The following is a 25,244-nucleotide window of genomic DNA, read 5'->3' as shown; positions in this document are numbered from 1 at the left end:
CCAATGGTTAAGGATCCGCCTTCCAGTGCAGGGGGCATGGGTTAGATGGTGGAAGAACTGAGATCCCACCTGCCTTGCAACAGCCCTTGCACCACAATGGGGGGAGCCTGTGTGCCACAACTACTGCGCTCCGTGCTTTAGAGCTCATGCTGTGCAACAGGAGAAGTCAGCTTGCCACAAAGCAAAGACAGATATTTAAAGAGAAAAACAACAAATCCAAGGAGAGGAAATACTAAGAAAACCCTACCTAGGCATACACAGACAAACTGCCAAGACCCAAAGATAAAGATAACATCTTTAAAACAGCCAGAGAGAAGAGTGTACTCTCTAGGGAGCAACAGTAAGAATGATAACTCACTGTTAGCTGAAACTATGAAAGTCAGAAGAAAGTGGAATGGCACCTTTAAAACTGCCAAAGGAAAAAAGAAGTTTCTAACCTGTTATAAATCTATACCCAGGGAAACTCTTTTAGAAATGAAGGTAGATGTTTATTACAGTAAATAATATCTATTTGGATATAATTATTTTCATTTTAGACTATTTCTTTGTTAGATTTTTAAGGGAAAAATCAGTTGCAGTGTTTTCTTTCAAACTATAATTTGCATATTTTTAAAAAAATGAAGTCCAAATAAAATGACATGGTACTATCATGGTCTGTAATGTTTTATCTGCTCCACCATCTCTCTCTCTATTTGCATATATTATATATAATAAGTTACACAGATGTCTCAGTATATATCATTGTCTGGCTGGCACCTGGGAGACCCTAGGGATTCCCCCTTAGAGTCTAAGGTACGGGCAGTGTTCTCCTGTGGCTGTATGTGTGTGCACAAGTCCCAGAAAGGGAAGCATGTACACAACCAAGGAGAACGGGCTTCCGTGGTAATCGGGCAGTGAGGAAAGTAACCAAGAGGAGAGGGGACAAGGAAGCAGAACCAAGACTGAGGTCATGAGAGAGTGATAGCATCACAAAACTGAGTGTGACAGTCCTGGACAGATGGCCACGTATTCCTTGTGGGCATCTCCTGACATGTCACAGTGCAAGCAGTTCCCCAAGAATGTGTAAGATGGACATATAGGTAATTCTCAGTGGAAAGATCAGATGATGCCTTCATTTCTGGCTCATTTCAGGAGCCAGTTACATTGTATTATGAGCAAAGACAATTGCCTGAGCTTTGTGTGTTTTGGAAAGGGTAGCTTGGCATTTCAAAATGGGGCACCGAATTTTAAATCAATAGAGAAAAGAGAAAACAGGAAATTGCTGGGTAAAATGCGGTCGTTCTGTTGATGGCTCTGTTGTGAGGAGGGCTGTGGTTCAGAGGTTCTGCTGAGCCCAGTCTGCTGCCTTGAGGCCTCTTGCCTTCAATTAGAATACCTAGACCAGCCTGAGAATGCAGAAAAATTCAGCAATTTCAAAAATTCATTTCTGAGAAGAACATATTATGATGCTGAAAACACTAACCTTCTGATGGAGACAAGTAGATCAGTTGCCATTAGGTATAAGGAGAAAAAGTAAAAATGTCCTGATTTTCTATATCCCAATGTTGTACGTATGCTCTTACTCGTAAAACAAAGCAATTTTTAAAAATGACCACAACCAAAGCCTTGTTTGCGGAAAACATCATTGTCCTATGGGCTCAGTTCTCAAATACGTGCAAGTGGTCAAACACTGGAATCCTGGTTCTCGTTTGCAAGGTACGAATTGCTTGTGTATTTAATTTAGTCATATGAATTTTACTAGCAGAAATTATGACTAAATTATAGTATATTAAATTATGACTCTAGTATATTACATATTTGCAGTCTATAAATGTACAGTCTCCTGAGCTGTGATCAACTATTCCCTACAATTTGCATTAATATCCAATCACCAAAAGTTTTGAAAAATTAGTATAGAACTCAAAATTTAAGATAAATGTTTACTAACATTTTTTCCCTGTAGTTTGAGAAAAGCTGACTATTCTTCAGCTTTAGCTGGACCTTGGTCAAGTTCAGGGTACCTGTGTTCCACAAACAGAGTCTGAGAACACTCACTTGCAGGCTGTTCTAGTCATATGTTTATTACAAAGAGAAGTGTAGGCAGAGAAAATTCACAATTTTGAGCACATTGTACATCTTTTTTCTTACAGAAGCATATTTCCCATCTTAGAGAAGAGATTTCACAAAGAAGTTGATCAGTCACAAAGTTCATTTTTAATGAATCAAAATAGCATTCATTTCTAAGTGTTTAATACAATTTGAGAACCCATGTTTTTGTGGTACGTTCTTCTTGCTGGTCTAGAGGCAGGAGCTTTCATGTCAGACTTGGACTGTCTTAACATATAGCTATAAACACTTTTTTTTTTTTTTTCTGGCCAGGAAGCAGATAAATATACCAAAGAAAATGTTGTTTGGGGACTTCCTCGGTAGTTAAAGAAGTTGGTTAGGACTCTGCACTGCCAATGCAGGGGGCCCGGGTTCAATCCCTGCTCAGAAAACTAGATCTCTCATGCTGCAACTAAGGCCTGGTGCAACCAAATAAAAATTTTAAAAGTAGACAATGTGTGTTACCTCCGCTTTCCTAATGGAAGAGGGCAATCCTGTTACGATTTTTAAAGGCTAGGTAATCCAAAGATGAACCATATGTTACAAAATCCGTTGACTTTTATTTAACTGAATGAGAAGTTAGGGTTAGTTGACATACACTAGGCACACAGAACCAGAGACAGACAGCTGAAACCTAACAAACGTCTCGGCACATTTCTGGAGCGCATCACTGGGTGTGTGTGCTGTGCAGGACACCATGTCGCATGGGGAGTCTACCCTCCCGCCACCCCCACGACAGGACGTGGCAGGCGGAGACATATCCAGAACAGTGAGAGATGGGGACTCAGCTGTGTGACAGAGGAGTGTGACATAACGTGCCCCGGGCGTGGGTTCCTGGGAGGCCAGAGCCCGGAAGGTGGCGGTCCCAGGTCACTGCGGTGCCCCTGCAGTGGGGACGGGTGAGCTCCCTGGATCCGCCAGGCTCCGCCCTGGCTCTGGGCTCCGCTGGGCTCTGTTGCTGACGGGCTTCGCTGTGTTCTCCTTCTCTCTGAGTACCTCGTGCTCTCTGGTTGTTTGATTCTTCAGGATCCGCTAGTTCCTGGACTATGGGCATGGATGACTCGCCTAATGTCACGGATGATGCCGCTGATGAGATCATGGACCGCATCGTCAAGTCGGCCACCCAAGTGCCCAGTCAGCGAGTGGTGCCGCGGGAGAGGAAGCGCTCCCGCGCCAACCGGAAGTCTCGTGAGTGCCTCGGAGTTAGGGTGCGGGACTCGGCCTCCTGGGAGCAGCCTCCTGACTCTCTATGACCCGGGCCGGTGGGGACTTGGGATTTAGTGAATTGCCCGTGGTGCCGGGAGGGCCCACCTGTGGTCCTCGACAAGAGGATTTTGTGCTGGACCGTCAGCCCTGGCCACTGGGGAAGGAGGCGTGCCGCAGCCGCCTGTCCACCGCGTTTGCCACGTCTGGTCAGGCCTCCCCTGGTTCACATGTTGTCCCCAGGAAGGTCTGAAAGGGGACATTTCAATGTCTTTGGTGTGCAAGGATGGATACAGTGGACCAGTTGCCAAGTACTGCCCTGAGTGCTTTGCTGAGGCCATGATTATGCCCCTCGCCCAGCATCAGGGACCACTTTCTGGGCTGGAGGCTATTCCCCAGTGGTTCGCTGTTGCCCGTGAACATGCTGAAAGGGAGCCCAGAGGTGGCAGGTGATTTTACGGTCATCAGGGTACTTAAGATCGTTCATGTTAGCCTAGGTTGTTCAGGCCTTTTTAAAATTTCCTACCAAATAGAGGATATTTCCTGCTCCCTGTTACCTGCTCCTGCCTGCTGAATGACAGGTGTGGAGCCGCCTCCGGGGGCACCAGGCTGAGTCTCACAGGGACGGCTCACTTCGAGAAGCAGGTTCTCTGAATCCTTTGACATGGCCATGGCCCTCCTCTGTTTCAGAAGAGAGCTCACCGCCCCAAGCCTTGGCCTGCTGCTGGTCACTCGAGAGACGGCTTGAGTCTCCACCAGCTCGGCCTCCAGGAATGCTGACTAGGACAGGGATTTCTGATGTTACGTAAAAAGGATGCCTGGTTGCCTCTGCTTTTCTTGGCTCCCAGAGTGAAAAGAGAGTGCCTCTCAAGAGTCAAGAGTTCAGTAAGAACTCAAACTCAGAGCCCCCCGTGCAGTGCCACCCTGCACTCACGGGGGTGGGGGGGGGTGGCTGCGTTTTGGCTGCGTACCGTGGATGCCCTGGTTCTGTTTGCCCCGTTGTCATGCGTGTTTCCAGGGTAAAGAATACTAAACTGAATTGCCACAGACTCTCAGAACCTGCCCCTTTTATATCATTGCCTTTCAATTCTAGTGGACATTTTCTCCAGAAAAGTAGGTTCCACTCAACACCACTTGCAGGGAGAAGCAGAGCCTTGCAAATTACAGAACTTGGGGGTTGGGGGTTGTGGTTCTCAGTCAGTGAGATAGGAGGCTGGTTTTGCCACACTCCTAGAAGAGATCCATCCTGCTGGTACACGCTTCGAGTACCTTTTTGAGTTGTGGTTCTCAACTCTGGGTGCACAGTAGAACTTCCTGCAGAGCTTTAAAAATCTCCGGTGTCTGGGCTGGACTCAAGCCAACCACCAGAGAGCCTGTGCGGTGGGATCCTCCCCTGCCCCTGGGTGACTGGTGTCACTAGAAGGACTCTCGCTCCACTTTGTGCGGCCTCTGCCACACTCCCTCCATTTTTAAAATAGAAACCTATCATTCAGGGGGACTTTTTACATCTGTAAGAATATGTTTATGGGCTCCAACATCGCTGCCTTTATGTTTTCCAACATTTCCTGGCACTGCTTTGCCATCCTTCTGGTGCTCCCATGTGAAAACTTGACTAGGGGCTTGTGACTTAATGTTGTTCCTCAGACAACTTGAGCATCTCTTGGAGGGTGGTTAGAAACACATGTTCACAGGGACCTCTCCAGGGCAGCTGATTCAGAACCCGCATTTAACAAGATCTCTGGGGAACCCAAGCATATAGTAAGGTGGAGGTGGCACTGGGGTACGAGGCCAAGACTGGAATTGCAGGGTCCCCAGATGTGCACATCTTGGGGGGCAGACTCTTCTCCAGAAGCTCACCCTTACTCTAGCTACACTGCGTGCTACAGGCCAGGCCAGCACGTGCCTGTTTCTGAAGAGTGTGAAATAGCATTCTTTATACTTTAACTCACTTCGTCTCTGCACACTGGGAAGGTCTAGCCTCTTGTGGTTTGCATCTCTTCTATTACGTATGGCTTGTCTACATCATTTGCGTATTTTTCTCTTGCTGTTTTCATAATCGGAAATCTTTTTCTTAAATAGCTTTTTTTTTAATGAGATTTATGAAAGGCTGTTGGCGTCTTCAGTAGATTATCTTCAGTATTTGTCCTTTATTGACCCCAGGCTCCTCTGTCCATGGAGTTCTCCAGGCCAGAACGCTAGAGTGGGTTGCCGTTCCCTTCTCCAGGGGATCTTCCCAACCCAGGGATTGAACCCAGGTCTTCTGCATTGCAGGCAGATTCTTTACCGTCTGAGCCACCATGGAAGCCCTTGTCCTTTATTACCATTCTCTTAATTACTTAACTAAACCAGTAACCAAATGGAAGATACCACGCACTAGTAGGCAACCTCAGTCGAAGTCTCCATTGGGAAGAGCTAGCGGAAGCAAGTTGGGTGGAGTCGGAGTAGAGAAAGTATACCAGGCCAGGGATTGCCCCCCAGAAGATGGTCAGGGTTGGGCCGGGGATCTCAGAGAAGGAGACTGCCTGAGACAGGGGCCTGGCCAGTCCCTGGAGGCCCTGGCCGTGTCCTCCTCCTATAGGTTGTATGTCTGTGTTGGCAAAGAGTGTTGGCCCTGCCTTCTGGCCAGATTCTTAGAGAGACACATAATGTCAGTGGGAACAATAACACAGTCATAATTAATTTTCCTCTTCAGTCTGGCCAGAGATATTTTGCCTGTTTTTGTGGTTGACATAAAATAATTTCCTGTGGTATTGTTTCCATTCCAATCTTATGCAAAACAGTCCTATATTCTTTTTATTTAGCCAAACATATTTTGTCCCGTGATGCAGTTGCTACAACAAATACAGCTCTGCATGTATGTAAGTGTTTATCTGTAACCAGTTTCATTTATTAGTGATGGCACCATCCACAGAAGTTTGAGATGGGGAAGTTACTCTGATTTCTGTTATAAAGGGATGTAAACTCCAGCTTTTCACAAGAAGTTAAAGGAATGAGAAAAAACCAACTTGCAAAATTGACATGAAGTTCTGGTTGGGGCCTCACCCTGGAACAATGCTGCATCAGATTTGATTGTTTAATGGTGACGATGAGGCAAGTGGATAAATGAATAACCAACATATTTGGGCTATAACTCATTTAGCTAAAGACAATAACAGTCCAGCTGTTGCAGGAGACCAAACTGAATCCAGCCCATAACCTAGAAATTTATGACCTGCAAGTCACTCGAGACTCCTCGTGGATACTTAAACTTCTGCTTTCATGTTTGATGCTGGTGGCCAGGCTTACCCCTGCCAAGAGTCCTGCTTAAAGCCTGAAATATGCGGCCAGTTGGGACAAGCCCAGGGCACTGTAATGGATTCCCAGGTTCCCAGGCTCTCTTCTGCTGTTTTCCCAGCTGGTACCATCAGGGTCTCAATAAGTAAAATGTTTTGAATTGTCCAGTTGCTGTCTAGCCTGTAAACTGTCAACACAAATGCACCTCATATGCTCCCCCAGAATCTAGCCAAGGCTCTCGAATCAGCTGGTGGAGGTGACCGAGGAGAACGTTCTCCATGCCTTTTGTTCTCTTCTTATTTTGGTTTTTCTTTTCATCACATTGTATCCGTCTGGCCAAAAGGTTAATTTGGGTTTTTTCATTACGTCTTACGGAAAAGTCCGAATGAACTTTTTGACCAACCCCATACTGTGTCCGGGCAGGAAATGCCAACCCACTCCAGTATTCTGGAAAATACCATGGACAGAGGTGCCTGGCGGGCTACAGTCCATGGGGTTGCAAAGAGGCACGACTGAGTGCACACACACACTTTGTCTCCGGGCTATTTGTTCTCTTAGGCCTCCCAAATGTTGGTCTTCCCTAGAAAACCTTAAAGCTGACGGGTATCTGAGGTCTCCTTCCCACTGTGATTCTGCGGGACAGGCTTGGGGTCTGGGGAGGAAAAGGGCGCTTGTGTTCTTTTCTCTGGGATCCATCTTCAGAAGAGGGTTTCTGCCCTGCTGGCTGTCTGCATGTTGCTGTTAGCCTGGCCTGTCACAGAGCAGAGGGGCACTAGGGACTCGTGGTTTACCTTTTACTCTTTTCCAGAGGAGCCCAGGTCTTATCCCACTGAGAGAGGCTGGATGCCCCCTCTCCTGCTGTTTTTCTCCAAGGAGTCTGGGCCCCACCTGTGATGCGAACATGGAGTTTTGGGCTCAGGGCTATGTTTCTATAAAAATGCAATCACTTTGACGTGACCTACAAGCAATCCAACAATGTCTTAGGAATATAAGCTAGGTCATCTTTATAAGAACGGTGTTTCAGTGTGAGGGGCCAGAAGTCTCATTCTAGGGGCTGCTGGGAAAGGAGCACTGAAATCTGACATGATTTCATGACTGGACTCTCATTCCACCTCTTGCAAAGCTTCAGCATTCCTCTTGAAGGGCATGTGACATGTTCATATTGATTCGCTATAACAAAGATCTTATTTTATGACATACTGAGGGACGTTCCCATGCTATATGTTACAGAATTACATGGAGAAGGAGGCTGAACAAATCTGAGAAAGTGTTGACCCTGTTTTAGGGAAAATGGTAGCCATACCTCACAAAATAGATTGAGTGCTGGATCTGATCACTACTCAGGTTAACTGTAATTTTCAAAGTGGTATTTGAAAATGTCTGGAAATTTTCCCACTAATCCCATTAAGAAAACTTTCCCTGCATGTTATTACATAGTTCTTCCCTACTTACAAATTTTATATTCGTTTATAGGGCTAACAATGGAAAGAGCCAGAGACTTTAAAATGAATGCTCTTAGAATATAGTAGAATAAGATGTTAGTAAAAGGACCAGAGTTTCTCAATCAAACTTTTGTCTTCTCAACATCATTACTGTTTACTCTGAGCCTAAATATACTTCCAGCTCATTAAAGCTGGACTGATTGCCCCTTTGAAGACAGCTAAGGGCGCCCACCCATGTACACAGGCCAGAGGACAAAAAGATAAATAGAATAAGTCCGAGAGGGAGCCCAGAGTCTCCTAAACCTGGTGGTGAGTCAGTGCATTTTAGAGAGTCGATTTGTAAGGGATGGGCCTCTGGGGAGAAGTGCCACCCCATCAGCGCTCACTCCCGGCTGCAGGAGTAGAGTGGCCAGAGAGAACGGAGCTGACAGCCACTCACTGACTCACTGGGGCCGACTTTAAGCCTATGGTGGGTGTCCAGCCCTTTGCACTGGGAAAGGAAGATGGGGAAGTGAGGAAGGTATCTGTAGCCCAGTCTTCACTGGGAGGGTCTGGGAGGCAGGGCTGGATGGACACAGGAAAGGGGCTCTGGGGGAGTTTGCCAGGGGTAAGCTGGGAGGCATAGGTAGAGTGTGGGGACTAGGGAGTGAGACAGTGCTTTCAGAACAGACCCCAAATCACCTGAGCCCTGGAGGCAGGTCCAAAACAGGGTGTACAGGCCCTGCACCCAAGCCCATGAGGGTGGAAGCAGCCCCTTGCTCTTGAGTTGCTGGGACTTTGATGTAATGGAAAGCTCAAGTCTTGGAGTTAGAGAGGCAAGGCAGGAAGAGCTTGGACGTGTTTCCCTGCACTGCATGGCTCTCCCAAACTGCGAACTGTGTTGAAAAGGGAGGCTGGCCTCTGTGTCCCTCACCATATCTGTCTGAATGGCAGGCACCCTTTTGCCCAGAGTGGAGGTTCAAGAGAAGAGAGGACCCGTGGAAGAGAGGAATATGAGATTTTGTCTTTCCTGTGTCAGAGAGCTATTCTGGGAACACAGCAGAGGGTTCTCAGAAGGGGGCTTCGGAAAGTGCCAAGCACCTTACTGACAGGAGGTGACAGTGGTTCATCGTCTTTGCTGCCAAGTTCAGATGGAATCTGTCTCCATGCTTGAGGATCTGCACAGTCATAACACAGAGGGGACTGGCTCCCATTTAAATGGCTTGGCTTCACTCAGCCTGTCTTCTTCCAGCAAGTAAGGGCAGTGATGCCAGCCTCCCGGGACGGTTGTGAGGGTTAAGTGAGCCATCTGTGATGGGGTCTCACCATCCCCCTTCCCTTCACACTGGTGCCCAAGGGTCCCAGTCGGAATACGAAGCTGCCTGTAGAAGTGTAAGGGCTGTGTGCAGAAGTCACCCAGGAGCTTGTGCACAGAAGACACGCCCAGCTCAGTATCACTTTGCTACCATCACCCACCTCCCTCCCTGAGCACCACTGTCCACCTCACTTGATCCGCTGTAGTTCGTGGACCGGACCCATCTGGCCCTCTCTTTTTACCCCCGGGACTCTGGCGCAGTGGCTTGCTCCTGTGCACAGAAGCCTGGGTTGTCAGCACGGTGTGTGTCTAGTATTGTCATGACATCTTGGACACACACTAAGGAGCTGGGCTTCATCTGAAAAGTGGGAAGGGATTTCTGTCCTGCTCAGGACTTGCAACAATGCTGAGAACTCTGAGCCCAGAAAGCCATGGAGGAACTGTTTCATTTCTTCTCTCCCTGGCCAGACTCCGCCCTTTCTCCCCCTGTCCTCCCCACTGCGTGACTCATGAAAGGCAGTCTGCTTTTGCATTCTCACTGATTGCTCTCTGCTCAGTGCCTAGCTAGCAACCGAAGAGATGGTGGAGGAGCGCTGGATGTGAACACAGCTACGGATGTAGGTGGGAAGTGGGGTAGGGACTGCACAGCCACGACTGTGGCCAGACCAGCGGTTGTAGAAACTGCCTGATGCCATAAGTATTGGGCCTCCCAACAGTGGCTGAGTGGTAGAGAATCCACCTGCCAGTGTAGGAGGCAAGGGTTCGATCCCTGATCTGGGAAGATCCCCTGGAGAAGGAAATGGCAACCCACTCTAGTAATTTTGCTTGGACAGGGGAGCCTGGTGGGCTACACTCCTTCGGGTTGCAAAGAGTTGGACACAACTTCGTGACTGAACAACAGCAACAACCGTAAATGTTGCCAAGAGCCGTCTCGGCGTGAGTGAACTTAATTCTGGGTCAGGCCTGTCACCACAAAGGCCATCGCCTTCCTGAGCAGCTTTGCTGCATCGCAGTCAGATGGTAATGACTTAAGTCAGGGATCTGCACCTTCCAGGAGACCAGTGTTCCTGTCCGGGATAGGTACGGCTGTGGCAAGGACTGTCTGATTCTCATTCCATTTAGGCTGCCACAGGTCTGCTGTTTCACTCTCAGCCTTAAATGTTTCTCCTGACTCAGACAATTGCCCCGATGCGGGGATCGGCCCCTGCTTCAGTTCCCCCACCTGCCGAGGGTAGGCCCAGTCCTAGCAACACTCCTGTTTTTTTCTTCCTAGTTCCTTTGTCCTACCGAGTTGTGCGTGGTTCAGTATATTCTTTTACGCTGGCCAGGTGCCCCTGTCCACTCTTAGCTGCCGTTCTGCATGCATCTCTGTGTCTGAAGGTGTATTCCTGATGTATCCCTGGAGAGAGAGGTACTACACGTCTGCCTGCTCCTCTACTTCTTGTTCCTAAGTCAGGCATCTGAATCTCCCAGGAGGTCAGGATGCACTTTGGGGGTCTCTCCCAGAGACACTGGTTCTTAGTGCCCCAGGATAAGCCTGCAAAGTCCAGTTTAAATCAACCAGCTTTGGGAACCTTAGCCCCTTGCTGTTGTCATTCGAAGTTTGTTTTGTTTTTTTTTTTTTAGCTTTTTATTTTGAAAGAATTTTAAGACTTAACAAAAAAGTTTCAAAAGGAAGCTCCGAGAGTTGCCTTCTGTCCTTCGCCCAGCTCCCCTCAGTGTTAACACCCTGCGCGCTGTAGGACGATGTGTCAGAGTTGACTGTTAACTCAGCTGCAGTCTTGACTCAGATTTCGCCGGTGTCCCACCAATGCACGCCCTTTTCTGGTCCGTCACCCTACTTCGAGCCCCATGTTGGGCTGTCATCATGTCTTCTCCATCTCCTCTGCTCTGTGGCAGACATTCATGACCTTGATACTTTCGGAAAGTACCAGCCAGTTATTTTGTAGAAAGCTGTCAATTTGGGGAACCTTGCTTTTAATGGACATGGATTTTATGTGAAAAAAAAGATGTAGGGCAAAAGTAAGGAAATTAACCTAAAAGGTTAAACATTGACCAAAAAAAAAAAAAAACACCCAAAGGTTAAACATTGACCAAAAAAAAAAACAAACACCCAAACCCACAAAAATCCCACAGAATGTCTAGCATTGAATTACTAAGAATGACACACAGCTCCTGGTATTTAAGTCCAAAGGGGCAGGACTGGACCCATAATTTTTCTCCCTCAGCAGACAGGTCCCTCCAGGAACAAGGGCTGCATAAACGAACAGCTCTGATAGCAGCTGGGCCAGTTACTTCCCAAAGCCAAAACGAAAACATGTAGGACATCTTCAGGCTCTGATGTGAGTCCCTGTCATCCTGCACATGCTATTCTCAGGATATTCATCAGAACAGTCTTTAGGATCTTAGGGATTACAAACAACAACAACGACTTATTTCCAGATTGCTTGGCATTATATGACAAAAAATGAAAAAAAAAATCTGTCAGTGATCCAAAGAGCGCACATGCGGCTTTCTGTCACATGGGAGTAAAACTCGGTCCGTCTGCCATCAGAATGAAAAATTGTCGGCGCGTGGGCTGCCAGGCTTGTCAGGGCCCAGCTGTCCAGGGTGGGCTCTGGTTTGAACGTCTTGGTCCGAATCCTTCTCTCCCACCCTCCGTGGGGCCAGGGTCTCTGTCTCTCCATGCCACTGTTGCTCATTCCCTGGCCTCATCTCATAGGGTTTCCACAAAATCGGGATGAAATAATCCATGGTAGTGCTCAGGAAATGGCAACCACCATCATTCTTCTCAGATTCAACTTAACAGAGTCACCTGGGAGCACTTTGGAGGATTAAACCAAAGTTTTTTTCAACTCAAGGGTGGAGGGGGAAGAAAAGAGAAAACAAACTTAGGATTTTTCCATGAGCCCCAGACCCCCCCTGTGCTGCATGCTGACAGTAGAGGTGCCCCGGGTCGGATCCCAGGGCTGGCGTTCTGGGAGCTGTCACAAGTGCCTGGGGCGTCAAGTGGCTGCTGGTGCCAGCAGAGTGACCCAGGCCGTCTATGGAAGGGCTGCGGGGCAGACAAGGATAAACATTTCCACGGTCTGTTCTCTGTTAAGCAGCTGCGGGGAGGGGAGGCAATCACATGTGACAAGCCGGGGAGCTCCGAGGCAGCCGGAGCGTTCAAGCGGGGAGGGCAATGGAAAGGGGCCCAGATGTTATCTTATCAGATGGAAGCCAGCCCCTCCAGCCCCCCACCTTCTTCCTCGCTCGCCAGCACTTGAGACGTGCTATTTGAGAATGCCCTGTTTGATGGGAGGCTAGTTTCTGCTGTGTGAGTCCCATATTCTGCTGATCCCCTCCTTCTCATACATCCCCAGCCCTTCTTTGCTTTCTGGAAACTTGCTGCGTGAGAGTCACCCCCTGTGCCAGCAGGGTCTGCTGCCCTGTGCCCCTCCCCTCACTCCACGTCCGCATCAGCTCCGGGCCTCCTTGAGATGACACTTGGCTCGAGGTGGAGGCTCCTGTAACCCCTGTTGAATGAATGAGTTAACTGATGAACAGGTAGACAGACACTGTAAGGGCCCTTTCCGTGTAGGGCTTGAATTGGGGTACCAAGCTGACTTCAATTACCTGCATTACACATCTACTTTCCACTGGTAAGGTGAATTAACTTTGAGTTTTTAGCAAAGTGTTCAAATTCTTAAGGTCCTCTTCAGGGTTAATATATTTCTGGGAGAATTTATCTGAATTGTCAGGAAGGCCTACAGAAATTAGGATTCCATAAATGGGGCAAATTTTCTTTGCATCCCTACCTTTCAGGGACTCATCTGGCAAGCAAAGGGACCTTTACTTACACTGGCTTTTTGCCACAGCAGAGAAAAGCCTGGGCCGGAGGGGTCTCAGGGGTCTACAGCATCAAAACATGGGAGTAGACCATGAGGCTGAGGGCAGCAAGGCTGGGACAGTACCGTTAAGCTTTGTTCTGTTCTCTGGCCTGCTCCCGGATCAGCTGGCCCGAGGCCCATATCTGTTAGGAGAGTATAACCTGTTCTATAAGGTGCCAGGGTCCTTACTCAAATATTTACATGAACTGAGCACTCTAGTTATAGGGCTAACATGTGAACAGATCTAAGAAAGGCATCTTTCAATGCCCACCAGCTCGTGTGGACATTGGGCCAAGCAGGTAATCCACGAGGGCGCAGAGCTGTGCAGAGCAGTGGTCACTAGCCCGTGCCACCTCCTGTTGCCAAGGAAACGTGAGATGCCCTCCTAGTGCAGCACGGACTTCTTCAGGGAGAAGCTTCTATCTTGGATAAGAGGTCTCAGCCGTCCTTGTCAAGAATGAGAAATATTTCATCTTGTTTTCTGCCACTAAAATTATCTTTCTTTAACAAACACTTGAAGGAGTGTTTAAAGAACATAAAGGGTATTACAAACTAGTATTTTTATTGCTGCCCCATAGAACAAATTCCATTACTCAGTTACATGCAATCTGCCCCCAGCCAAGGCTCCGGAGCCAAGCATTTTGTCTGGATGAGTTAGATGCTCAGTCTGGAGCCCAGGATGTCTGGGCTTGGGGGAGGGTGAGCTGGTGCAGGAGCAGCTGTGGCCAGGGGGCTCTGGGGCCCTGCTGGGCTTGGAAATGCAGTAGTGTGTGCAGTGGCCTGATCTGAGGATACCCTCACTGCAAAACTTTGTGCTGCTATTAAAAACCCTAAGTGTATCCATTCTTTGAGTTAAAGAGCTGAGCCAACAGTAGGTTCTCCATGAAGTATCTGTTGACTGACTGATGGATTAGGTGTTGGCCCCTGTCCAAAGTAAGACTTCCTTGGTGGCTCAGATGGTAAAGAATCTGCTTGCAGTTCAGGAGACCCAGGTTCGATCCCTGGGTGGGGAAGGTTCCCCTGGAGAAGGGAATGGTTACGCACTCCAGTATTCTTGCCTAGAGAATCCCATGGACAGAGGAGCCTGGTGGGCTACAGTTCACAGGGTTGCAAAGAGTTGGACATAACTTAGCGACTAACACTTTCCCTTTCCTTTCCAAAGTGCTCATTCCTGGGAGAGAAAAAAAGTGTTCATTAGTAGATATTAGTCACTGTTTGTTCTACCAGAGACCTGACTCTTTCAGGCCCTTTGTCCATGGGCTAAGTGGGCTTTTGCCCAGGGAGGCATGGATACAGGAGTTGTCTACAGACACTCGAGATGGGGGCCTTGCCTCTGTGGAGGTCTCAGAGGACGTAGGCTCCCTTGTCATGGAGGGAATGTGGGGAATTAGACCTGGCAAGGAAAGTGGGAAACAATAAAGGTGAGCTTTACTTTCTCTGCATTCTGATCGAAGGCCTTCCCTGGTGATCTCAGGGACTCTAGCTGATTGATGATTTAGAGTAGATGGTGGCTCTATGACACATCACTTCTGAAAATAGAAGAGATATCCCAAACTCTGTATGACTTCCATACAGAGTAGGCCAAATACAATTTATCAATTCAGGGAAATGTAATTAGGAAAGCTTTCAAATGAAAAGACCAGTCTTGGAAGGGCCAGCTGCCTCATCCTTCAGCCTTATCCAGCCTCTATTCTGACATTGAAACTGATCACACTAAACAGTGGAAGACCCATAATGTCAGGCAAACGTAAGCCAATTCTCAGTCAGTTAAATATGAGTGTTCCTCTGACCGCCAGTTGTAAACCTCAGGGCGGGAGGTCACTGGTCCTTCTTGAACCCTGTGTGTGTCTCACAGAGAACATCCACCAAGTCCACTCAGAGGTTTGGCTGTTTGCTCCTTGGCATCGAGTCCACAAGGAGTCAGTGGTTCTTCTCTCTAGAGGCTCTTTGAGGAGTTGAGACCAAGACCACGGCACTTGTCGGGGGCTCATCCCGATGACTCCCCCCTGTGCTGGGTTACGTTAACATCTTGCTCGGGGGCCTCTGCAGAGATACGTCTCTGCAGATTTGCGGGATCATCTCACCTCATTTGCATCATTTGAACGTGTGTTTTCCTGTACTCTGGAATTCCTTAACAGCTCTGATCTGCTCCTTGTCCTGAGAAAGACTGCACTCTCAACATGCCACCTGCATTTTGTAGTTCGCACCCTTTCTCAGACACCTCATCAGGGCGGGCCTCTCCCCGCTTCACTCCCCCTATGCGGTCCCCTCTCTGCCTGACTCTCCAGGGCGGTGCCTGGGTCATCTCCAGGGCAGCCTCTGGCAGCCCCTAGATTTTTTTTCCTGCCCTGAAAACAGCCAGTCAGCCGGGGCTCTTCAGCAGGGGTAGGGTGGGGCTGGGGGTCGTGAGCGCTGTGGCTCCTTGGGGAAGGGGCCTGGCTGCTAACACTGCCCTCTCTTCTCGCCCCTTCGTCTCTGGCCCCGGCAGTGCGCAGGACCCTGAAGAGCGGCCTGACTCCAGAAGAAGCGCGGGCCCTGGGCCTGGTGGGCACCTCGGAGCTGCAACTGTGACCCCCACGGTGCCCTCAGAAGCGTGTCTGCGCTGAGTGCAAGCTCCTGCTGCGGGGGAGCCCCTCCGGTGGGAGGTGCGGAGACTCTAACACCTGAAGCTTCTGAAGGTGGGGCACGCATGTCTCGGTGTCACCGCCTGGCTTGTGACTCGGATCCCGACGTCCCCTTCCTGTACTTTCTTCATCGTGTCCACTGTGTGTCTCTTCTTTCCTTGACACCTGGCTTAGTAGTTCCAAAAGCGTGACACCTTTTCTGTGCCAGGAGCAGCCCCTTTGCAGGAGCAGATCACTTCACAGTTACCGTGGTCATGAGGCAGTTTGGTTAGGTTCACAGACTGGGTCCCTCCACAACACCAAAACATGCAGATGTCAACTCCAAAAAAGAAAGCACAGATTGTTTACTGGTTGTGGATTTTAGATGTACTATTAATAAATGTTTATATAAATTCATAAATGTACACCCTGTTTCAAATACTAAATAAACAGAGTTTAATGCCGTAACTGGAAACCTTTATTCTCCTGCGTAGAACCTTTAATAGCTCCATAGGCTCGGCTCCTTCTGGATCCACAAAACCTCTTCTCAGGCTCATGAGAAGGACCCTGACTCCGTATGGCCTCCAAGCCCTTTGGATTTCCTTTTATTTGTTAACTGAGTGAGAAACGCTGACGTGTGCTCTTTGTAACTCCAGATTAATTAGGCACGGTCTTCCTGGCAGTACAAGTTAGCAATAACCTCCCATGTATCACCTTGCCCGCATGCTTTGTTTTTGCTCCTTTTTGATGCTGAAGCAAAAACTAGAGTAGCGTTTAAAAAATGTGAATTCTGCAACTCACTCACTGGCCTCTAATGTAAAAATTCATTTTCTCAAAGAATTTACTAAGTCACCAAAAGAAAAATGAAAAGTTGAAGCTTTGTCTGCGGAGAAGTTCAGAATGAGAAGGACTGTCCTTGGTGCTCAAGCGCAGCCATCAGAAGCTCAGGCGTCTAGAGGGGAAGGTGCTGTGAGGGGCTGTCAACAGAGAGCCACTCTGAGGGGCCTGAAGCCCTCCACAGAGGCCCTCAGCCCCTCACAGGGTGCATGGCTCCCTCTGAAGAACCTCCCTCTCCGGAAACAGGGGACACTTAACAATCGCTGTTGCTCAGTCATGTCCGACTCTTTGCGACCCCGTGAACTGTAGCCCACCAGGCTCCTCTGTCCATGGGATTCTCTAGGCAAGAATAGTGGAGTGGCCATTTCCTTTTCCATGGGATCCTCCCAACCCAGGAATCAAACCCAGGTCTCCCACACTGCAGGCGGATTCTTTACCGTCTGAGCCACCAGGGAAGCCCAGTATTCAAGGGGGTGGTGTCAGAAGATGGTCAGGTCAGCAATTCTACCAGTGTCTCACTTCCAGAACCTCTGTGACCCTGTGTTCCTGAATCTGGGCAGGTGTCCTGTAGAGACAGGATGCAGTCATGTGGTCTGAAGAGCTAAGATAATATATTCACCCCACTGGCCTTTGTGATTTTGACACCCTGTCCCACCCCCGCAACCTTCTGCCTCTTCACTCTATGGGAGACAAGGAGCTCTTTCAAACAGGCATTTGTCAAATAATACATGAGTACCCCAGAGAGCCTAGAACCTGCAAGAGTTAGGTCTGTGTATTCCAGACAACTGAGTTTATTTAATCACTTTATTGAAAAAGATGCATAGGATATTAATGTTTATTTCCTTATGATTCTAAATAACATGTATTATATTCTACATGTGGTTTAGTGGTTTGTCAAAGCCTCAGCCTGGAGTATGAACATGGAATTTCTGTATCACTGGGGATCGTGATGGGCAAAGAAAAGGAAGATGAATTTTTTTTCCATGCATTTAATGAACAAATACTTTGATGCCCTTCTAGGAGTTCCTGGTGTTCTGCTGAGAGTTACTGCTGTAGAATAAAAGGTCACGTTTGCAAAGAAGTGACTGAATAAATCTAATGTTAATTTTATTTTAGGGATTAAAATATTCTCAGAGGGAGCAAACTAAGTCAGCTAATTTCTTGGTTACAGCTAGGTAAAGAAGGCCTCTTTTTACTGGGATTTGGTTTAGTAGTTTTAGTGAATCAGAGTGATTTTCTTCTGTAGTTCATTTCCTCTCTCCTTGTCGCCATTCATTCTGTCTGCCTCAATTAGTGTTTTTAATTCAAGAAGTTAAATATTTCTTAAAGACTTTTGAGAAGCATTAAAGTGAATAGTACTTTGCAGTGTGAGATGTTGCTAATTGTGCTGGTCATCACTATATGTATTCTTGTGCCTATTTCTTAATCTGGGTTGAAATTACAAAACTGCTGGTAAAGAAAGGCAAATACTTTTCTTTTAAAGATACCTGTGTTTTAGTTTCTTTGGAGTCTTGAGGGTTTTTTTCTTTTTCTATTTAAAAATAAACTTATTGAGAAAGTGTAGGGTGGAGGGAAGGGTGCACAATGATATACCATGCTTATGGATGGGAATAATACTATTTAAATAACTATGCTGTTATACTCAGGCAATCTACAGATTCAATGCAGTCCCTATCAAAATACCAATAGTGTGTTTTCCAGTAGTAGAACAAATAATTCTAAAATTTTATGGAAACACAAATGATACTGAATAGCCAAAATGATCATGAGAAAGAACAAAGTTAGAGGCATCATAGTCCCTGATTTCAAACTATACTGCAAAGCTACAGTCATCAACAGTATGGAACCAGTAAAAGACACATAGATCAATGGAACAGAATAGACAGCCCACAAATGAACTCACACTTGTATTGTCAATCTGTGACAAAGGAGGCAAGAATATACAATGGGGAAGATATAGCCTCATAAACAGTGTTGGAAAAATGGACAGCTACATGCAAAAGCGTCAGCCTGGCCTACTGTCACACCATACACAGAAGTAAACTCAAAATGGGTTAAAGACTTGGACATGAGGCCTGAAACAACAAAGCTTCTAGAAGAAAACATAGGTGGTGTGCTCTTTGACATATAGCTCTTAGTTTTATATATATATATATGTATATATATATATATTTTGCTCAGGCAAAGGAAACAAAATAAAAAATTAACAAATGAGACTACATGAAATTCAAAAGCTTTTGCACATTGAGAGAAACTATACACAAAATGAAATGACCACTTACAGCATGGGAGAAGACATTTGCAAACAATATATCTGATGAGGGGTTAATATCCAAAACATCCAAAGAACGTCTACAATTCAATGTAAGGAAAAAAAAAAAAACCTGATTATGAATAGACATTTTTCCAAAGAAAACAAAGAGATGGCCAACAGGCATCTGAAAAGATGCTCAACATCATTAATCACCAGAGAACTGCGAATCAAAGCTACAATGAAATATCTGTTAGAATGGTTATTATAAAATATAAGACAACAAAAAACAAGTGTTGGGGAAAATGTGGAAAGGGAAACCTTGTTGGTGGGGATGCACATTGGTATAGCTTCTGTGGAAAACAGGATACGGGCTCCTCAAAAAAATTAAAAATAGAACTGATATGATCTAGTGATTCCACTCCCAGGCACTCATCTGAAGAAAGCAAAGACACTAATCAGAAAAGATATGTGCACCCCTATTTTTATTGCAGCGTTATTTATAATAGCCCAAATTGGAAGCAACCTAAGTGCCCATCAATAGATGAATGAATAAGAAAGATGTGATATCTATGTGCACACACACTGAGTACTGTGTTAGTGATAAAAAGATGGAACTTGCCATTGTGCCAACAGGGATGGAACTAGAGAGTATTATGGTAAGTAAAATTAGAGAATGACAAAAACTGTATGATTTTACTTAGGTATGGAATCTAAAAATGAAAACAAACATAATAAAACACATTCACAGATATAGAGGAAACAGGTGGTTGCTTGAGGGGAGGGTTGGAGGAAGGAGAGAAATAAGAGAAGGAAATTAAGAGGTATGAACTTCCAGTTATAAAGTAAATGTCACAGCTATGAAATGTACAGAGTGGGAAATATAGTCAATAATTGCATAATATTTTTTTTACAGTGACATATGGTAATGACTTATCATGGTGATATTTTGAAATGTATAGAAACATTGAATGGCTGTATTGTATACTAGGAACTAACGCAAAGTTCAATTATACTTAAACTCTAGGAGGAAGAGGTCAGATTTGTGGTTACCACAGGCAGCAGGTGGGGGGAGGCGGAATTGGAGGAAGGCATTCAAAAGGTACAAAGTTTCAGTTATAAGATAAGTAAGTGCTAGGGGCATAATGTACATGATAAATATGATTAACAGTGCTGTATGTTATATATAAGGCTGTTTAGAGAGTAAATCCTAGACATTCTTATCACAGAAATGCTTTTTCCTGTTTCTTTAATTTTGCATCTACATGAAATGGGTGTTGATTAAACTTACTGTGTAATCATTTCATGATGTATGTAAGTCAAATCATTGGACTGTATACCTTAAACATATACGGGGCTATATGTCAATTATATCTCAGTAAAACTGGAAGAAAAGAAACTCCACCGAGGATGAGCACAGCACGTTACAGATATGGCATGAAGCCACCAGGAGGTAAGTGGACACCTTCTGTCCCTGTGTGAGCAGCAGGCTTCTTGGACTGTGACAGGTCCCCGCAGCACCTGGACTCTCCACTTGGCCCAGCTAAGCAGAGGCCCGGGCTTTTGCTCTATCAGAAAAAATTCCAGAAAGCTCATTTCCCTTCAGAGACTCCTTGCCCCTTGACAGCTTGTGCCCAGTGGGGCTTTCAACACTGCTCTGCTTTGTGGGAGGGGGTTCCGCTGGGTGACAGTCAGGTACTTCTGGGCAGGGGAGTTGGCTAAGAAACAGAAATAGTCATCCTTCCCAAAAAATGTCTGAATCAAGTACCCAGTGGAATAATTGTATTTTTGTAAACCCCAAGTTTCAAGTAAGAATCTGAAAGGTTGCTGTACAGAAAGAGATGGCTGCCTGGGGAAGCATTTGGAGCTGCTGTATCCAGCCCCTGAAAAAAAATAAGATGTTCTTTTTTTAAAAAATTTTACTTTATTTTACTTTACAATACTGTATTGGTTTTGCCATACATCAACATGAATCTGCCACGGGTATACGCGTGTTCCCAATCCTGAACCCCCCTCCCACCTCCCCCCCCCCCATACCATCTCTCTGGGTCATCCCAGTGCACCAGCCCCAAGCATCCAGTATCATGCTGGTTGAGGTCGTTTTGACTGGAGCTCAGCACACATCTGAGTGGTAGACCTGGCTACAGAATTAGAGCAATTCAGTCAACGTCAGAGAGCTTCCTGGCTCAGAAGATTAGCTATGAGATTGGAAGTGGCAATCTCACTTCTGACAAGACACATCTTTGGGCTTCCCTTGTGGCTCAGATGGTAAAGAATCCACCTGCAATGCAGGAGACTCAGGCTCGATCCCTGGGTTGGGAAGATCTCCTGGAGAAGGGAATGGCAATCCACTTTCATGGACAGAAGATCCTGGTGGGCTCATAGTCCCTGAGGTTGCAAAGAGTTGGACATGACTGAGTGGCTAACACAACACGCTTTTCCCCGGTATAAACCATCCTCAGAAGTGCAGTCTCAATAGAGGAAAATGGGTTCTAATCCAGCAGCCCATTAGCAGGTGGTATAAAAAAAAAGCTTGTTTATTTCTCTGTGGAAGAAAAACTTGTCCTGAAACTTGTGAAGGTTATGAAAATTTAAACAACTTCCTAAATTAACATCAGAGAATAGGACGTCACCTTTGGGTGAAAGTAAACTTTACAAGCTTGTGTTTATAGAAAAATGTTGAAGGTGATTTCCCATTTTTTCAGTGGCCAAAAACACGCTTTGTGAAGACGGTAATTAAGGCCTCAGCAGTCTGTTTTAGAATCACATGTTTAAAGGAAAATAGCATTTCTCATTAAGTGATTCAGTAAGCATATATATTCTATCAATAAAATCCCAACCCTCTGTCTCGAACCTGGGTGGACATGGTCCCAAGTCACCTGTGGGAGCAGGTATGCCTCAGAAGCCCCCAGACATTGAAACATAGACCCTCAAGTGCCATCTAGAGCTCCGTCTCGCCCAAGGGGTGGCCTCACTTAAAAATGACACAAGTATCGAGTTGGGAACTGGAGCCTTGGCAAAGGTAAGCTGTTTCTCCAGAGGCTTAATCTTGCCCTTACTTCACTGCTTTGTCTTGAGGGATGAGGTCCCTCCCTCTGTTGGCCTGGAACTGTCCTGAGGACTGTTTGGGTTCCTGCTCTGGTGGATCTCCAAGATACCCTTTCTGTTGTGAGAAAAGGAGGTGACTGATCCCCAGAGGAAAAGCAGGTGATCTGAGAAGTGTCACTTCTCGAGTGGTTACTTGCGAGCTCAGGAGCGTGTTCTCAGTCGGGCCCACCTGCTCCCTGGGAGGGCCAAAGAGATGAAGTGCTTTAAGATGCAGGTTGAACATCTACTATTAAAAACAAAAAACAAAAAACCTGCTCCTTCACCTCCCTCAGCTTTCCACGCTGGAGACACTGCAGAGCCCTAGAGGCTGAGCTGCTTTGGGGCCTTTGTCTACAATGTGGGGGAAAGCCCAGAACCCACACAGGCTGCTCTACAGCCAGGACAGCGGGCCCTTTTCCAAGGTATGCAGTGACATGCTGACTCATCCTGGGCTTGCCCTGTGAGCCAGGGGTTGTAAAAAGAATCTTTAAAGTGCTAAAGGATGCTGTATCTTAGAAAAGTATCTGAAGTTGAGTAAATGTCCCTGTTCTTTGTTGAATATGGTGGTGGTGGTGGTTTAATTGCCAAGTTGTGTCCGAATCTTGTGATGCCCTGGACTATAGTCCATCAGGCTCCTCTGTCCATGGGATTCTCCAGGCAAGAATACTGGAATGGGCTGCCATTTGATCTTCCCAACCGAGCGGTCAAACCCGCATCCCCTGCACCGCAAGCAGTTTCTCTACCACTGAGCCACCAGGGAAACTCTTTGTTGAATATAGCATGTTACAAAAGGGCTTTGCAGCAGTTATTCTGAGAACTGTGAAAATAAGCCATGCATAGTCCAAGACAGGGTTGCCCAGTAGAACATTCTGATGATGATGGAAATGTTCTGTATCTGCCCTATTCAAATGGTAGCCACTAGACATACATGGTTATGGAACACTTAAAATGTGACAAGAGCAGAATTTTGAATTTTAAGTTTAATGGCTATCTGTGGCTAGTCAGGACTGTACTGGACATCACAGGTCTGAGAGAACACATCTTGTTATGTGTTTGTTGCTGTTTATTCATTCTACTTAAAGCTTTTCATGTGAAATTGTGTATAAAATTGCTTTGGGGTGCTGTTCATCAAGACCTTAAGAACAGTGTTTAAGAAGCTATGTCCATCGCCTGCCTATATGGGGTCTGAGCCTTGTGGGTCCCTGTCCTTGGTGGAGAATTCTGTGATTGATGTTCACTGCCATCCATCAAATACACACTCCTCTCCCGACACATCCCACCTGGATGACACACCATCTCCTCGGCAGAGTCCACATCAGGCCTGTGTGTGCCACCCAGGGATATATGCCATGGCTGAACACACATCTCCAAGAGCCAAGTCCACCCTGTAATAAAGCTTCGCAAAGCACCATTTCAGGTCTTGCGTTGTTTTCACCATGGTCCTCACTATTGCCTTCAGGCCTGCTCTTGATAGATATCATCTATGTGAGATGAATTGGTTGGCTGTTGCTAAGTGCTGCATTTACCAGAGTGCGTACTGGTCAAGGCTCAGGTGTTGGGTGCTGTAGGAAATGTAAGGATGTGTAACCACAAAGATCCCACTTCTGAAACCACAAGGGACACTGATAAACAAGATTTCCGAGTCACAGCCACCGTGTGTAAGAGGCAGGCTGGAAGATGTGGTTCAGATGCCAAGACATGGGCATATAAGCAGCAGATTTCACTATGACAGAGTCTTCTGAAAGAGGTGGTCTCTGAGCTGGATGAGGATGTCCTGCCTCTAAAATACAGCAGTGGTTGCATTTTGAGAGTTTAAATGAATATTTAAGCATTTCCACAGCTTTTTATTTTTGCTCATTATTGGGTGATCTGTTTCTGTTGGTCTTTCCTGGATGTAAGTATGTGGCAGCTCCTAATTCAGCACAAAATTGTGAATTAATTCATTTTAAGTGTCATCTACTACTGTTTCACGTGGCTCCACACTAAGCAGCAAGGCTCGCAGTGGTAACCCTCAGTCTCAACAACCACTGAGGATACAGAGGAGACAAGGCAAGACATGGTAATGGAGCGAAGTGGTCCCCCGGAGTGGGCTCTCCCTGCAGACTCAGCTTCTCAGATGCTCTGAGGCAGAGGCGGACTGGAGCTGGATCTGGGGAGGAAGACGTGAGGCGGCTGGCCAGCACCGCAGGTAGGAAACCACAGGTGTAAAGTCACAGAAGGGGGAACCACACTGGTGTTTTGGAAGGAGAGTGAGTGGGGCAGTAGGCAGAGCCTGGCTCATGTACAAAGCTAACGGCTAGAAAGATTACAGTCACGGAATCTTTCTGGAGGAAGAGACCAGCCTTTAAGTTTTCACTTGCGTACTTAATCTTCACAATAACTCCATAATGAAGGCTGATGTGTTAACCAGAGAATGCTTGGTGGCAAAGACAGAATCCAGTCTGGGTTGGCTTAAGCCAAAGAAGGAAATTCATCATAGCATCCCAGTTTCAATTGGTCCTTACCCAGTGTTGTCAACTCCAGTCCAGGAGGCGGAGTTAGCTACAGAAATGCGGCTACTGGGGACGCTGTACATACGTGTCTACTGAACAGAAAAGTTAATATTGTAATCCCTAGAGCAACTGCTAAAACAGAATGCAAAGAAGTATAACTTAAAAATCAACAGCTAAGTTAAAAATGGAATTATTTAAAAATTAAAGGAGTAAAGAACAGGTATAGATAAAATATGATAGATCATAGGTTGGTCGTTGTTGAAACCAGGTGATGGATAGATGGGAATTCATTATACTATTCTATCTTTGTAAATGTTTAAAACTCTCCATGATAAGAAGTTTTAAAAATGGATGTATTTCAAACAGAAACTAAAAGGTCCCTTGGTTCTTCTGTTCCAATCATTGTATACGCTTCATTGGACTGAAAATATTTTGATTTCTCTACGCAATGAAAGCAAACCCACCCAGACCCGTTAAGTAGAAAGTCTGACAGCCTGTGAACATTATTGTCATCACTGTGGCTGATTGAAAGTCCTAATGCTTGGAATCTTTCCTCACAATTTTGATTTTGGAGGTCTGGAGGAGACCTGGGCATCTTGTTTTCTGCACCCAACTTCAGCGACAATGATGCATGTCCACATTTGGGGAGGGCAGCTCCAAGAGGTGTTCTGCAGATTACCCTCTGCAAGCTGCCCCTTGTCGTGCCTGTCCTTGGCCTGGGTACCTCCCTGCTTCAGGATGTGAGCAGTACGACAATGTGGCACTTCATGCACAATCTGAGCCACATCAGCGTGTCATGAAGCAT

General features: G+C 46.4%; 1 protein-coding gene across 2 annotated transcripts in view; it reads left to right on the top strand.

The window, feature by feature from the left end:
- The window catches only part of FHOD3 (formin homology 2 domain containing 3), a 529,299-nt gene extending 513,559 nt beyond the window's left edge, over positions 1–15,740 (top strand). For both annotated transcript variants that reach the window (XM_068993855.1, XM_068993854.1), the window contains 2 exons: positions 3,112–3,273; positions 15,658–15,740. In XM_068993855.1, coding sequence (XP_068849956.1) covers positions 3,112–3,273; positions 15,658–15,740 — 245 coding nt within the window. The remainder of the gene's footprint in view (positions 1–3,111; positions 3,274–15,657) is intronic.
- Positions 15,741–25,244: the final 9,504 nt, after the last annotated feature.

Source organism: Capricornis sumatraensis, chromosome 21, assembly GCF_032405125.1.
Source record: "Capricornis sumatraensis isolate serow.1 chromosome 21, serow.2, whole genome shotgun sequence".
In the NCBI taxonomy this organism is placed as follows: Eukaryota; Metazoa; Chordata; class Mammalia; order Artiodactyla; family Bovidae; genus Capricornis; species Capricornis sumatraensis.
This window is presented reverse-complemented; position numbering and strand designations above follow the sequence as displayed.